The 16,171-nt window shown below is 48.0% G+C and overlaps 1 protein-coding gene across 3 annotated transcripts in view; it reads left to right on the top strand.

Annotated features, from left to right (window-relative positions):
• grhl2b (grainyhead-like transcription factor 2b) overlaps nt 1-16,171 on the top strand; it is a 96,434-nt gene that overhangs the window by 39,971 nt on the left and 40,292 nt on the right. For all 3 annotated transcript variants that reach the window (XM_084313319.1, XM_084313321.1, XM_084313320.1), the window contains exon 8: nt 10,966-11,060. In XM_084313319.1, the coding sequence (XP_084169445.1) occupies nt 10,966-11,060 (95 nt within the window). The remainder of the gene's footprint in view (nt 1-10,965; nt 11,061-16,171) is intronic.

Below are 16,171 nucleotides of genomic sequence, written 5' to 3' on the forward strand. Positions count from 1 at the left end.
AACCATTCTACTGTACCCCTGATAGGGTTAAAACATTCTACTGTACCCCTGATATGGTTAAATCATTCTACTGTACCCCTGATAGGATTAAAACATTCTACTGTACCCCTGATAGGGTTCAACCATTCTACTGTACCCCTGATAGGGTTAAAACATTCTACTGTACCCCTGATATGGTTAAATCATTCTACTGTACCCCTGATAGGGTTAAAACATTCTACTGTACCCCTGATAGGGTTAAATCATTCTACTGTACCCCTGATAGGGTTAAATCATTCTACTGTACCCCTGATAGGGTTAAAACATTCTGCTGTACCCCTGATAGGGTTAAAACATTCTACTGTATCCCTGATGGGGTTAAAACATTCTACGGTACCCCTGATAGGGTTAAATCATTCTACTGTACCCCTGATAGGGTTAAAACATTCTGCTGTACCCCTGATAGGGTTAAAACATTCTACTGTACCCCTGATAGGGTTAAAACATTCTACTGTACCCCTGATAGGGTTAAATCATTCTACTGTACCCCTGATAGGGTTAAATCATTCTACTGTACCCCTGATAGGGTTAAAACATTCTACTGTACCCCTGATAGGGTTAAATCATTATACTGTACCCCTGATAGGGTTAAAACATTCTACTGTACCCCTGATAGGGTTAAAACATTCTACTGTACCCCTGATAGGGTTAAATCATTCTACTGTACTCCTGATAGGGTTAAAACATTCTACTGTACCCCTGATAGGGTTACAACATTCTGCTGTACCCCTGATAGGGTTAAAACATTCTACTGTACCCCTGATAGGGTTAAAACATTCTGCTGTACCCCTGATAGGGTTAAAACATTCTACTGGACACCTGATAGGGTTAAAACATTCTACTGTACCCCTGATAGGGTTAAATCATTCTACTGTACCCCTGATAGGGTTAAAACATTCGACTGTACCCCTGATAGGGTTAAATCATTCTACTGTACCCCGGATAGGGTTAAATCATTCTACTGTACCCCTGATAGGGTTAAAACATTCTACTGTACCCGTGATAGGGTTAAAACATTCTACTGGACACCTGATAGGGTTAAAACATTCTACTGTACCCCTGATAGGGTTAAACATTCTACTGTACCCTTGATAGGGTTAAAACATTATACTGTACCCCTGATAGGGTTAAAACATTCTGCTGTACCCCTGATAGGGTTAAAACATTCTACTGTACCCCTGATAGGGTTAAAACATTCTGCTGTACCCCTGATAGGGTTAAAACATTCTACAGCTGATAGGGTTAAAACATTCTACTGTACCCCTGATAGGGTTAAATCATTCTACTGTACCCCTGATAGGGTTAAAACATTCTACTGTACCCCTGATAGGGTTAAATCATTCTACTGTACCCCTGATAGGGTTAAACATTCTACTGTACCCCTGATAGGGTTAAAACATTCTACAGCTGATAGGGTTAAAACATTCTACAGCTGATAGGGTTAAAACATTCTACTGTACCCTGATAGGGTTAAAACATTCTACTGTACAGCTGATAGGGTTAAAACATTCTGCTGTACCCCTGATAGGGTTAAAACATTCTACTGTACCCCTGATAGGGTTAAAACATTCTGCTGTACCCCTGATAGGGTTAAAACATTCTACTGGACACCTGATAGGGTTAAAACATTCTACTGTACCCCTGATAGGGTTAAATCATTCTACTGTACCCCTGATAGGGTTAAAACATTCGACTGTACCCCTGATAGGGTTAAATCATTCTACTGTACCCCGGATAGGGTTAAATCATTCTACTGTACCCCTGATAGGGTTAAAACATTCTACTGTACCCCTGATAGGGTTAAAACATTCTACTGTACCCGTGATAGGGTTAAAACATTCTACTGGACACCTGATAGGGTTAAAACATTCTACTGTACCCCTGATAGGGTTAAACATTCTACTGTACCCTTGATAGGGTTAAAACATTATACTGTACCCCTGATAGGGTTAAAACATTCTGCTGTACCCCTGATAGGGTTAAAACATTCTACTGTACCCCTGATAGGGTTAAAACATTCTGCTGTACCCCTGATAGGGTTAAAACATTCTACAGCTGATAGGGTTAAAACATTCTACTGTACCCCTGATAGGGTTAAATCATTCTACTGTACCCCTGATAGGGTTAAAACATTCTACTGTACCCCTGATAGGGTTAAATCATTCTACTGTACCCCTGATAGGGTTAAACATTCTACTGTACCCCTGATAGGGTTAAAACATTCTACAGCTGATAGGGTTAAAACATTCTACAGCTGATAGGGTTAAAACATTCTACTGTACCCTGATAGGGTTAAAACATTCTACTGTACAGCTGATAGGGTTAAAACATTCTACTGTACACCTGATAGGGTTAAAACATTCTACTGTACACCTGATAGGGTTAAACGATGACTCAGCATCTCTTTAAACACCGAACACTGTAGTGATTCATATCCTCATGAGGAAGAAGTTATCTGCTTTAGTGTGATTCCTGGTGGGATTTGCCAGTGTAATGAGCCTCTGAGTGTGTGTGTGTGTGTGTGTGTGTGTGTGTGTGTGTGTGTGTGTGTGTGTGTGTGTGTGTGTGTGTGTGTGTGTGTGTGTGTGCGTGTGCGTGTGCGTGTGCGTGTGCGCGTGTGCGTGTGTGTGTGTGTGTGTGTGTGTGTGGGTGGGTGTGTTGGGATGGGGGGTGGAGTCGACCTAGGTCAGATGACCAACAGCTCAGACCCCCCCCCCCCCCTCCAACCAACCAGAGCACCAGCCTGTAACTCCACAGAGGAGGGGGTTGGTCTGGAGGACAGAACAGAGGAGGGGGTTGGTCTGCAGACAGAACAGAGGAGGGGGTTGGTCTGGAGACAGAACAGAGGAGGGGGTTGGTCTGGAGACAGAACAGAGGAGGAAGTTGGTCTGCAGACAGAACAAAGGAGGGGGTTGGTCTGGAGACAGAACAGAGGAGGGGGTTGGTCTGCAGACAGAACAGAGGAGGGGGTTGGTCTGGAGGACAGAACAGAGGAGGGGGTTGGTCTGGAGGACAGAACAGAGGAGGGGGTTGGTCTGGAGGACAGAACAGAGGAGGGGGTTGGTCTGCAGACAGAACAGAGGAGGGGGTTGGTCTGGAGACAGAACAGAGGAGGGGGTTGGTCTGGAGACAGAACAGAGGAGGGGGTTGGTCTGGAGACAGAACAGAGGAGGGGGTTGGTCTGGAGACAGAACAGAGGAGGGGGTTGGTCTGCAGACAGAACAGAGAAGGGGGTTGGTCTGCAGACAGAACAGAGGAGGGGGTTGGTCTGGAGACAGAACAGAGGAGGGGGTTGGTCTGGAGACAGAACAGAGGAGGGGGTTGGTCTGGAGACAGAACAGAGGGGGGGGTTGGTCTGGAGGACAGAACAGAGGAGGGGGTTGGTCTGGAGAGAACAGAGGAGGGGGTTGGTCTGGAGACAGAACAGAGGAGGGGGTTGGTCTGGAGGACAGAACAGAGGAGGGGGTTGGTCTGGAGGACAGAACAGAGGAGGGGGTTGGTCTGGAGACGGAACAGAGGAGGGGTTTGGTCTGGAGACAGAACAGAGGAGGGGGTTGGTCTGGAGACAGAACAGAGGAGGGGGTTGGTCTGGAGACAGAACAGAGGAGGGGGTTGGTCTGGAGACAGAACAGAGGAGGGGGTTGGTCTGCAGGACAGAACAGCTTCATTTGAATGGGCCTATTTAAAACTAGGGGGAAGCTAAAAAGATGTTGCTTAGCTTCCCTTCCCTTACGGAAATGAACTATAATAGTAAAATTACTGCTTATTGTTTTTTTACTTTCCAGTTTCATTTGACAAAGACTTCCATATTTCAACAAACATTCTGTAATGTTGTCTTTGCCTGAACAGAACATAATTGATTGATTGATTGATTGATTGATTGATTGATTGAAAACTGTATTAACAGATTGCAATACACACAATTGTTAAGGGGATGCAGACCAGAGAAAGACTTTCATCTTGTTTACATCAAGGTCCCCCATTTTCAATTCATCATAACATATATGACATACATGACATACAGATAGACAGTACAGAAATGTACAGAGAAGAGTAGAACAGAACAGAACAGAGCAGAACAGAGCAGAACAGAGCAGAACAGAACAGAACAGAACAGAACAGAGCAGAACAGAGCAGAACAGAACAGAACAGAGCAGAACAGAGCAGAACAGAGCAGAGCAGAACAGAACAGAGCAGAACAGAACAGAACAGAACAGAACAGAACAGAACAGAACAGAACAGAACAGAACAGAACAGAACAGAACAGAACAGAACAGAGCAGAACAGAACAGAACAGAACAGAACAGAACAGAACAGAACAGAACAGAGAATAGAGAACAGAACAGAACAGAACAGAACAGAACAGAACAGAACAGAACAGAACAGAACAGAACAGAACAGAACAGAACAGAACAGAGCAGAGCAGAACAGAGCAGAACAGAACAGAACAGAACAGAACAGAACAGAGCAGAACAGAGCAGAACAGAACAGAACAGAACAGAGCAGAACAGAACAGAACAGAACAGAGCAGAACAGAACAGAGCAGAGCAGAACAGAACAGAGCAGAACAGAACAGAACAGAACAGAACAGAACAGAACAGAGCAGAACAGAACAGAACAGAACAGAGCAGCACAGAGCAGAGCAGAACAGAACAGAACAGAGTAGAACAGAACAGAGTAGAACAGAACAGAACAGAGTAGAACAGAACAGAACAGAATAGAATAACAGAACAGAGCAGAGCAGAACAGAACAGAACAGAACAGAACAGAACAGAGCAGAGCAGAACAGAACAGAGCAGAACAGAACAGAGTAGAACCGAACAGAACAGAACAGAACAGAGCAGAACAGAACAGAACAGAGCAGAACAGAACGGAACGGAACGGAACGGAACGGAACGGAACGGAACGGAACGGAACGGAACGGAACGGAACGGAACGGAACGGAACGGAACGGAACGGAACAGAACAGAACAGAACAGAACAGAACAGAACAGAACAGAACAGAACAGAACAGAACAGAACAGAACAGAACAGAACAGAACAGAACAGAACAGAACAGAACAGAACAGAACAGAACAGATTCAAGCTGAACAAAACAATTGTTTCTCCCACTGACTTTGAAGCCAGAGAGTTTGTTTACCCAAGATGATAAGCGAAAGCGAAGCGTGCCATTTGATTGCTTATCTGGCCTGACAATAGCTCCTACCTACTTCAGCAGAATAGCATGTAATTAACCCGTTCACTACCACACTACCGAAGGTTAACCTTTCACTACCACACTACAGAAGGTTAACCCTTTCACTACCACACTACAGAAGGTTAACCCTTTCACTACCACACTACAGAAGGTTGACCTTTCACTACCACACTACAGAAGGTTAACCTTTCACTACCACACTACAGAAGGTTAACCCTTTCACTACCACACTACAGAAGGTTGACCTTTCACTACCACACTACAGAAGGTTAACCTTTCACTACCCCACACTACAGAAGGTTAACCTTTCACTACCACAATACAGAAGGTTAACCTTTCACTACCACACTACAGAAGGTTAACCTTTCACTACCACACTACAGAAGGTTAACCCTTTCACTACCACACTACAGAAGGTTAACCCGTCTGGCCCCAGAATGAAAATTCCTGAACTTGAACTTCATGGGTTTGTTATGACATATTAGTTACTAGGTATTTCAAAGTACCTCATATTTGGTACCATTTTGAACCTAACAACTAGGGTTCTGTTTCATTAGGGGATCCGCTTGGCGTCACTCATGCACTCCCTCGCGTACGTGCATGCGCACTGAATAAATTCCACAAATGTACCTTTAATACCAGTATTAGTCTGCTCTCCTCCTTCTCGTTTTCACCACAAGGAAGTGCCTCGGTAGTACCCCACTTGACGTGTTGTTAGTTGAAAAGAGTTGTGACGAGTCTACATTGTGCTTAATTTTTTCTTCTCTCATATCTGTTGTAAAGAAAAAGTTTGGGTCATAATGTATTCTTCGGAGAGTAGACCCGCTAGACCTACTCTTCACCAGCGGTTCTCCATTCCCGCCTCCGTCGTGCGTTCTGGTGCTGGGCTGTTGCCACTTTCGTGGTTGCCGACCCAGCCCAGGAGACAGCCGATGGATAGTTTGCCTCTCCGAAGAGCCGAGGAGTCGGTGCCGTCGCTCCGGCGGTGGCCTGATCTCGACTCTGGTTCCTCTGGTTCCAGGGAATCGTCCGTTGGTGAACGGGGGGTTGTCTTGGAGCCGGAGGATTTGCGACGCAAACTTTTCGCGTCTGCCCGTTCACGTCGCAAGATGGTAGCATGCAGGCGCGAACGGCCTGGTTTTGGGGAACTGCTGGAGACCAGCGAGGATGCGTCCGGCTCTGGATTTCCGATGGAAACTGAGGACTTCATGGAAGAGTCGGACGGATTCTTGTTTGATGGTCCCGTGGAGGAGAGTATCCCTCCTATCCAGGAAACACCGGAGGGGGGAGAAATGGCTCCGTGGGACGCCTTGTTCGAAGATGTCGAGGAACCACCTTGGCCTCATCAGCAGGATGCCCTACTATCGGCCACGTCAGACTGTGGCTCCTTGACCAGTTGCAGCCTGCTGCATGTGAGGGATGCGGGTTCGGTGGAGGAAGGTCCGCAGGGGGAACTGCAGGCTTTGTTTCCCGAGCTCATGGCGGTAGCCGCCGCCGCAAACGGCGTGCCGCTGCCGCTGCCATTGCCTGCTCCTGTCCCTGATGATCTCATAGGTCATCTCTGGCAGCGTCGCCCAGTGAGAGGGGTGGACGTTGTCTACCCATTTTTCCCCTCAATGGGGACCTATGTTCGTCAGGGTCAGGCGGTTTCCAACATCATGGGACTAACCCCCTCCTACGTACCAGTTACGCGGGTGTCGGGGTTAGTCAAAGGTATGAGGGAGGGCGTGCCTCGGCTTGATAGTCCGATGGCCGCTCTCCTCTGTCCGGATATGGTGTGGGAACCCTTATGCAAGCCGGTCCTCCAGGGTAGATCGGCTAGGCGATTGGCATATTGGGGTGACCAGTCATTCATCGCTGGTACACAATCGCTGGCTGCGGCGTCTAACATCGCCCACCTAGCTAGATTTGTATCGGGGATTATGACGGGGGGCACGGATCTGACCGAGGTAAAATGCGATCAGATCACCCAGGCGGCAGGAGCTGTCCTGCACCTTACCCAGGTGCTGGCCATAGCCATGGGGAAAGTGTGCGCCCTGGCCACCCTGGGCCAGCGTCATCTTTGGCTGGAGCAGGCCCGTGTGCCGGAACGGAAGAGAGCCCCTCTTCTGACGGCCGCCCTCTCCGACGCTGGTCTGTTCGGGAAGGCCCTGCGGTTGATGACCTCAACATGCAGAGAGATGGCAGAGGAGAGATCCATCCTTCAACCCCATTTTCCGCCTCCCGTCCTTGCCGGTGGAGTCAGAAGGCTTCCACGACGTCGAGCTGTCTCCGTCGTCCCTACCACTGCCTCTACCGCCGCTGCTGGCCCTTCCAAGAGGGCCAGGAGAAGAGACAGCGTTTCTGCTGCCGCTGGCCCATCCACGACCGGAGGAGACGGTAGGGAACGTCGAGACCAGCAGACAGTAACCTACCGTCCCTCCGGGGCTCCTCTGGGTGGCAAGACTCGAGCGGCGCGAGGTGGCAGACGCCGCTGAGAGTGACTTTTCCCCTCTGTGTCCCCTCTCCTTTACACCCTCCCCGGCCCCTCTATGATTGTGTTTTTGTGCCTTAAAACTTGTGATAATAAAAAGTTCCCCGACATAAGGGGGACTATGTTTTTTGGCCAAACAAACTGTGTGTTTCTTCAACAAATCATATGGTGGGGTTGTGTAAATATGAATCTGCACTTTTACGTTGTGAGATGAGTCGTGTTGTGTTACGAGATTAAGCAAGGTCTGCAACATACACTCAGTCATAGGGGGTTCTATTAGCCTGACGCTCCACATGCAGGTAGAAACTGGTGTTATTCCGTTGCTTAAACTAAGTATATGTGTCTCACAATGCTGTTGTGTTAGTTGCAGTAATACTCGTACACACACGTTCCACGGCCTAGCCGTTACTCTCGGTCAGCGTTTTTGCTATGTACGACATAGTCAACGGGTGTAGGATTCAGGGTAGGGTTGGGTTTGCCCTTGACCCCGTGATTCTGGGGGCAGTAACGAGGTTGTTCCCTCCGTTCGTTCCCGGGTGGCATGCGGGTTGTGCGTGTGTGTAGTCGTGGGGTCAAGCCACGGTCTGCTCACCCTGTGCGTTGAGTTGCTTGAGTGCCTCTTCGCACGGTCGGGTCCGTCGCCCTCCCGGGAAACCTCTAATAGGGGGGGTGCCCTCCATTAGGGGGGGTCGGGGGGGCTCTGCCCTCCCTGTTCTGTTGGTTGTGGGGGGCCTTCAGCGGGGTGTATTTGTCGGCCAGTGGCTCCGCTTGGCCTCCCTATGTGCATGAGTGATGCCAAGCGGATCCCCTAATGAAACAGAACGATAGGTTATGACTATAACCAAGTTCTGTTAATTAGGGGTGACGCTTGGCATCCGACGCCGCTGCAGCCCTTGACCTCACCTTGTGGTGAAAGCTTGGGAAGGAGGAGAGCAGGTGACCACACACCTGCTTATGAAGGTAAGCTGATGAGGGGTGTGGTCAGACTAATACTGGTATTAAAGGTACATTTGTGGAATTTATTCTATACGCGAGGGAGTGCATGAGTGATGCCAAGCGTCACCCCTAATTAACAGAACTTGGTTATAGTCATAACCTATCGTTTTCCAATGATATAAAATATGTTTATGATTATCATCATTATTATTGTTATTATTCTTCATATGTACAGCAAATCTTTTGAGTTGAACTTGAAACAAACAAATGCATTTGACTGTACTTTACTCACATGGGGTTTTAAAAATGGGAGTGTATGGCATTTAGCCAATCTTGTGGGCAATATAGAACAGTTGACAGATAATATATACAGTAATATCATCTATTGTTAAAAAGTTATGAATGAATGAATGAATGAAACCACAAATTTATTATTATCATTTAGACCCAATTTTTTTTTTTAAATAATTACACATTAAATTATTACATAAATAATGTGTGAGTTAAAATTTTTATTCAAACCCTGTTCTCTTCCTCGAGCCTTGTCTTCCACCATGACTCCCTGCCTCTTTACAAGCCTCTTCTCTGGCTAAACAATCGTAGGAGGGGGGTCTGGTTCATGGGCTAGCTTGACGTTAGCTACGAACCAGCCGCAGCTAGCCTCGGAGCTAGCTGAGCTAATCAATGCTGGCCGGCTGGAAGGTCCATCTCTGGGCATGTCGGCCGCACCGACCCGGTCACACTCATCGTCCGTTCTCGGCCGATAAAATGAAACATATTATATATAGATTATAGAATATGACCCAGTAATGAATAAACAAATAACAGCAAATACAGTATTTGAAAACATTGTTAGGCTGAGTAAGATCCGTAAATGATCCTTCGAGAAACAGCGCGCGTGCGCAGGGACTGGTACTAGCGTATTGAATGAGGACTCTTTGGTGGGGTATTTTTTCCCTCGCCTCGCTGCTTTTAGAAACATGCTTTTGGGGCGGAAAATATGACCAAGATCTCTGCAAAAACATCTCACAAACAGTAGAAACTATCAGAAACTGAACGAATGCTATAATATGTCCAACAACAACGTTTAATTGATTAAAATCAGTACTTACATGATGGCCTCAAAATGGACGGTCAACACTGTATTCCTGGCAAAAATTCCAGAAATGCTGCAGTCTCTCTCATTGGTCTCTCTAAACATCAATCGACTTTTCCGACCAATCCCCTGGGACTTAGGGAGGGACTTAGGGAAAATTAAAGATACAGTTCTCACGTTTCTGGGAGCGTTGAAATTGTGTCAAACGGACGAGAACTGCGGGCGGGGCTCTAATTTGAATGAGAGTAAGTAATCGGTCTTAGAGGGTCCGTCTGTAACCCTAACCCTTCGGTAGTGTGGTAGTGAAAGGGTTAACCTTCAGTAGTGTGGTAGTGAAAGGGTTAACCTTCGGTAGTGTGGTAGTAATAATAATAATAATAATATCTTAAATTTATATAGCGCCTTTCAGGAGACCCAAGGCGCTTAACAGCTAAGGGAGGGGGAAAGGGAACAACGTAACAACAAAATATTAATCAAAAGGAAAGAAAGAAAGAAAACGAAAGAAAAAACGGGAAATCAGGCAGTAATTTCCAAATTTGGTGAGAAGGTGGGTTTTGAGTTGGGATTTTAAAGAGTGCAGGGATGTAGCACTACGGATGTTTGGAGGGAGTGAGTTCCAGAGGGTGGGTGCGGCCACAGAGAAGGCTCTGGGACCAACAGTCTGCATGTTGGTGGTGGGGATGGAGAGGAGACCGGAGTCAGAGGACCGCAGCCTCCGGGGCGGAATGTAGGGATGGAGGAGGTCCGCTAGGTACTGGGGGGGGCAAGGGAGTGAAGGGCTTTGTAGGTGATGAGGAGGATCTTGAAATTGATGCGGGACTTGACTGGAAGCCAGTGGAGGTGGATGAGGGTGGGGGTGATGTGGTGCCAGGACTTGGTGCGGGTGAGAACCCTGGCAGCAGAACTTTGTATGTATTGTAGCCTGTTCAGGGCATTGCTGGGTAGCCCTATGAGGACAGAGTTTGCATAGTCCAGACGGGAGGTGACGAAAGCGTGGATGAGAGTCTCTGCTACGGAGTCGGGGGAGAGATGGCCGGAGTCTGGAAATGTTCCTGAGATGGAAAAAAGCTGATTTGGTTATTGTTTTGATGTGGGAATGAAAGGAGAGGGTGGAGTCCAGTATGAAATGGTTAACAAGCCACTCCACGGTCTTCTGTCTGAGCGGGGTGTTTGGATGGGAGGCAGGAATAACCCTTCCGGCGCCTCTCTGCTTCCTCTTCACAGCCGACTACAAGGAGAGCTTCCACACCATCGGCAACATCGAGGAGATCGCCTACAACGCCGTCTCATTCACCTGGGATGTCAATGAAGAAGCCAAGGTAAACAAAAACTAGTTAAAAATCCCAGAAACTAACCTACCTGTTGATGCTCCTCCTCTTTAACTAACCTACCTGTTGAGGCTCCTCCTCTTTAACTAACCTACCTGTTGATGCTCCTCCTCTTTAACTAACCTACCTGTTGAGGCTCCTCCTCTTTAACTAACCTACCTGTTGAGGCTCCTCCTCTTTAACTAACCTACCTGTTGAGGCTCCTCCTCTTTAACTAACCTACCTGTTGAGGCTCCTCCTCTTTAACTAACCTACCTGTTGAGGCTCCTCCTCTTTAACTAACCTACCTGTTGAGGCTCCTCCTCTTTAACTAACCTACCTGTTGAGGCTCCTCCTCTTTAACTAACCTACCTGTTGAGGCTCCTCCTCTTTAACTAACCTACCTGTTGAGGCTCCTCCTCTTTAACTAACCTACCTGTTGAGGCTCCTCCTCTTTAACTAACCTACCTGTTGAGGCTCCTCCTCTTTAACTAACCTACCTGTTGAGGCTCCTCCTCTTTAACTAACCTACCTGTTGAGGCTCCTCCTCTTTAACTAACCTACCTGTTGAGGCTCCTCCTCTTTATTGCCAAAACATTGGATTTGAAGACACCTGCTTGCTGCTTTAAATAGTAGAGCCTGGAACTAGCTTACAAAACATATCCATAATATAATTCTTACATTTATTCTATCTTTCTATTATTTATGGGGCGACAGTGGCTCAGGAGGTGGAGCAGTCGTCTGGCAATCCGGAGGTTCCCGGCTCGATTCCCGCTCCTCCCGGGCAGCGTGTCGAAGTGTCCTTGAGCAAGACAATTAACCCCTAATTGCTCCTGATGAGCAGGTTGGCACCTTGCATGGTTGCCTCTGCCGTCGGTGTGTGAATGTGTGAGTGAATGGGTAAAATGTGAGGAACAAATTGTAAAGCGATTTGGATAAAAGCGCTATATAAAAAAAGCAGCCATTTACCATTTACTTATCATGAATCAAAAGTTAATTTTGAGCCTACAAATAGTAACATAATATGTAAGGGATAATGTATAGCTACGAGGTCATTGTCGCAAAATAATTGACCGACACGGAGTTTAGAACACCGAGGCGCCTCGCCGAGGTGTTTTAAACGTCAGTGAAGGTCAATTATTTTGCGACAATGACAGAGTATAGGCTATACATTATCCCGCTTATTACATGGCTAACTTACTAACAATATACCTAATTCATTGTACACCATCGACAAGACGAGATCAAATGCAGACACAGTTGTTCTGTGGCTCTGTCAGCCCAAATAAAGTGATTATTATTATCGGCAGCCGGCAGGTCTGTGGTCTGATTGCATGACTGAGTGCAGCTGTGCATATGCTGAGCAGCACTGATACAGTGTTGTAGTGGGCTTGATTGGTCCAGCTGCGCACAGCGGTCATTATTGTTCGGCAGAGGTCCGTTATCGAGTAATATCGGACCTCTGGCGAGCGCTATTGACCAATCACAAGCAAGCATTTCGGTGAATGTGAAAACGCCATGTAATAAGCACTATTAGAATTAGAATGTCATCATGAATCAAAACTAAATAATTAGATTAGTAAGCCTAGAATATACTTCTCTGAACAGTAAATGTGTTTGTAAACAGCAACAGTGAAAGTGTAACTATTTAAGTAGCTTTCTAGCTTCAAAGAGTAGAGACCCACCTTTCCTCTGAGGACAACTGGTTTATTGATATGGAAATACATACACTTTTAACAGGATTATCACCCATGGACTTCCAGTCAAAAGCACACTTGTAATTGTACTTTTCTTCCCACTAGATATATTGTTGCAACTGTAAAGAATGTACGTTCTGTATCAATGATTAAACAACTAAACAAACGTGTAGAGACTGGGACACATTGGTATTTGCAGTTGTTATTACCAATAAAGATAATAATCATAATACAATCATTGCAATTTTACACCCACTCCCCTTTTGAGACAAATGATGAAAGTGTTACTATTTTACCTCAGCGTCCCAGGACCTGTGTTTTTGACTGCTGTAGTGTTTTTAATAGTAGTTAGTCCACCTCACTTAGTACTTTTTATTAAGACAGTAGGATGGCTGAGAGGGAGACAGAGTAGAGGAGACACAGGAGAGAAGGTTCTTTATTGAGACAGTAGGAAGGCTGAGAGGGAGACAGAGTAGAGGAGACACAGGAGAGAAGGTTCTTTATTGAGACAGTAGGAAGGCTGAGAGGGAGACAGAGTAGAGGAGTCACAGGAGAGAAGGTTCTTTATTGAGACAGTAGGAAGGCTGAGAGGGAGACAGAGGAGAGGAGACACAGGAGAGAAGGTAGCGCTAGTAGCTCGGGAAACCCCGCGAGACCTCTGCAGAACAGTATGGGGAGTATCGCGAGAGCAATACTCACAAAGGATTTTAGAAAACGTGGAGTGGATTTTAGCCTACTCCGGCCCTTACAACGACACACTCCCAGCACTCCTGCCCCTGTTCACATGACCAGTTTTGCTCTCCTCAACACTCGGTCCCTCAACAACAAATCCCACTACATCAATGACATCATCCTGGACCACAAATTTGACTTTACCTGCCTTGTCGAGACTTGGCAGATACCAAATGAGTTCCTAACACTCAACCAGGCCACCCCACCAGGCTACACATATCTACAACAACCCCGTGTTGGTAAGCGGGGTGGTGGACTTGCTGTTCTCCATCGTACCTGTTTCAAGGTTAAGGCTGTCCCCACCCCTCCTGCTACATCATTTGAATGCCTTGCCTTCAAACTGCTTGGCCCCCAGCCTGTGCTTGTCATCCTGATCTACCGTCCCCCCCCTCCCTCCCCTGTGTTTATTTCGGAATTATCTGACCTACTCACCTCTGTCAGCTCATCCATCTCCTCAATTCTCCTCCTTGGCGACTTCAACATTCACGTTGACAACATCACCGCCTCCGACGACCTCCTGTCCCTCCTTGACTGCCACAATCTCACCCAGCATGTAGATTTCCCCACCCACACCAGAGGCCATATACTGGACCTGGTGTGTTCCACCGAGACCATCACTCCCTCCAATCTCAGTGGCGTGGACCTCCACGTTGCTGACCATCTTGCCGTCAAGTTCTCAGTTTCTCTCCCCTCCTCCCCTGGCCGCCCACAGCGCCCCATGACGTACAGGAACACAAAAAACATCACCCCCACTGACCTCACCAACGCCCTGAGCTCCCACCTCGCTCATGATCCTCAGCTGCTCTCAACCATTGAGTTGGTGAACACCTACAACACAGCCCTAGCTGCCATCCTGGACTCCCTCGCACCCCTCAAAACCCGCACCGTCACATTTACACACTCCGCCCCCTGGTACACCCCTGAGCTCCGCTCCATGAAAGCCAAGGGCCGCCAGTTGGAGAGGCGCTGCAGGAAAACAGGCCTCGCTGTCCATGCCCAGGCCTACTCTGACCACATCATTTCCTACAGACTCGCCCTCACCCAAACCAAGTCCTCCTTCTACTCCGATATCATCTCCAAAGGACAAGGGAATTCCAAAGCCCTCTTCTCCACCATCACCAAACTCCTCAAGCCCCCCGACAACCCCCTCCAGACCACCTCCTCTGATCTCTGCAACAGATTCACGGAATTCTTCCAAAACAAAATCGACGCCATCTACCAGCAGCTCCAGTCTACTCCTGTGTCCCCCACACCTCCGGTAGCTAAACATGACCCTCTGCCCCATCCCACCCACTCCTTTTCATCCTTCTCCCTGGTGGACACCGACTCCATTACGAAGCTGGTGTCTGGCTCTAAATCTTCCACCTGCTCTCTGGACCCTATGCCCACCACCCTGGTGAAGGCTGGCCTGCCTGCCCTCTGCCCTCTCATGGTAGACATCATTAATTCATCCCTGTCCACTGGCTCCGTCCCTGCTGACTTAAAGGTGGCAGCAGTCACCCCAATCCTAAAAAAACCCGGTCTGGACCCTGATAACCTCAACAACTTCCGCCCCATCTCAAACCTCCCCTTCCTCAGCAAGGTCCTCGAGCGCGCAGTAGCCGCCCAGCTACAGAGTCACATGGCCTACCATGACCTGTTTGAACCACTCCAGTCTGGGTTCAGGGCTAAACATAGCACCGAGACCGCCCTGATCAAGGTGACAAATGACCTCCTCATGGCTGCTGATGCTGGCAACATCAACATCCTCATCCTCCTGGACCTCTCAGCTGCCTTCGACACCATCTCACACTCAATCCTCCTAGACCGCCTGGAAAGTGTCCTTGGCATCACTGGTACCCCCTTGTCCTGGTTCACATCCTACCTCACCAACAGGTGGCAGTATGTTTCCCTCGGGGGCTCCAGGTCAGCTCCAGCACTTGTTAAACAGGGTGTTCCCCAGGGTTCGGTGCTAGGTCCGCTCCTTTTTATGATTTACCTCCTCCCACTCGGTGACATCATAAGGAAACACGGCCTCCACTTCCACTTCTATGCAGACGACACACAGCTCTACCTCCACACCAAACCCTCGGCCCCCCTTCCTCCCCCCTCCCTCACTGCCTGCCTCCAGGACATAAAAATATGGATGACCACCAATTTCCTCCAACTCAATAGTAAGAAAACCGAACTCATAGTTGTAGCCTCCCCAGCCCTCCTCCAAAAGATCGACCACCTTGTTCTCTCCGTGGATGGCTACTCCATCTGCCCCTCCACAGAGGTAAGGAACCTGGGCGTCATACTGGACTCCACCCTCTCATTTCACCCTCACGTCAAGTCTGTCACCAGATCCGCCTTCTTCCACCTCAGAACCATCTCCCGCCTCCGCCCCTCACTCTCCGACACCTCAGCGGAAACACTCATTCACGCCTTCATCACTTCCCGCCTCGACTACTGTAACGGAGTCCTTCTTGGTGCCTCCAAGAAGGTTCTGGATCGTTTACAGTAGGTCCAAAACTCTGCTGCGAGGGTCCTCACGCGCACCAAACCCTGGCAGCACATCACCCCCACCCTGCAAAAACTCCACTGGCTCCCCATCAACTATCGAATCCCCTACAAGATCCTCCTCCTCACCTACAAATCCCTGCACGGGTTGGCCCCTTCCTACCTGACCAACCTACTCCACCCCTACACTCCAGCACGAGGCCTCCGATCCTC

The sequence above is a fragment of the Notolepis coatsorum genome (assembly GCF_963971535.1).
Source record: "Notolepis coatsorum genome assembly, chromosome: 1".
Lineage (NCBI taxonomy): Eukaryota > Metazoa > Chordata > Actinopteri > Aulopiformes > Paralepididae > Notolepis > Notolepis coatsorum.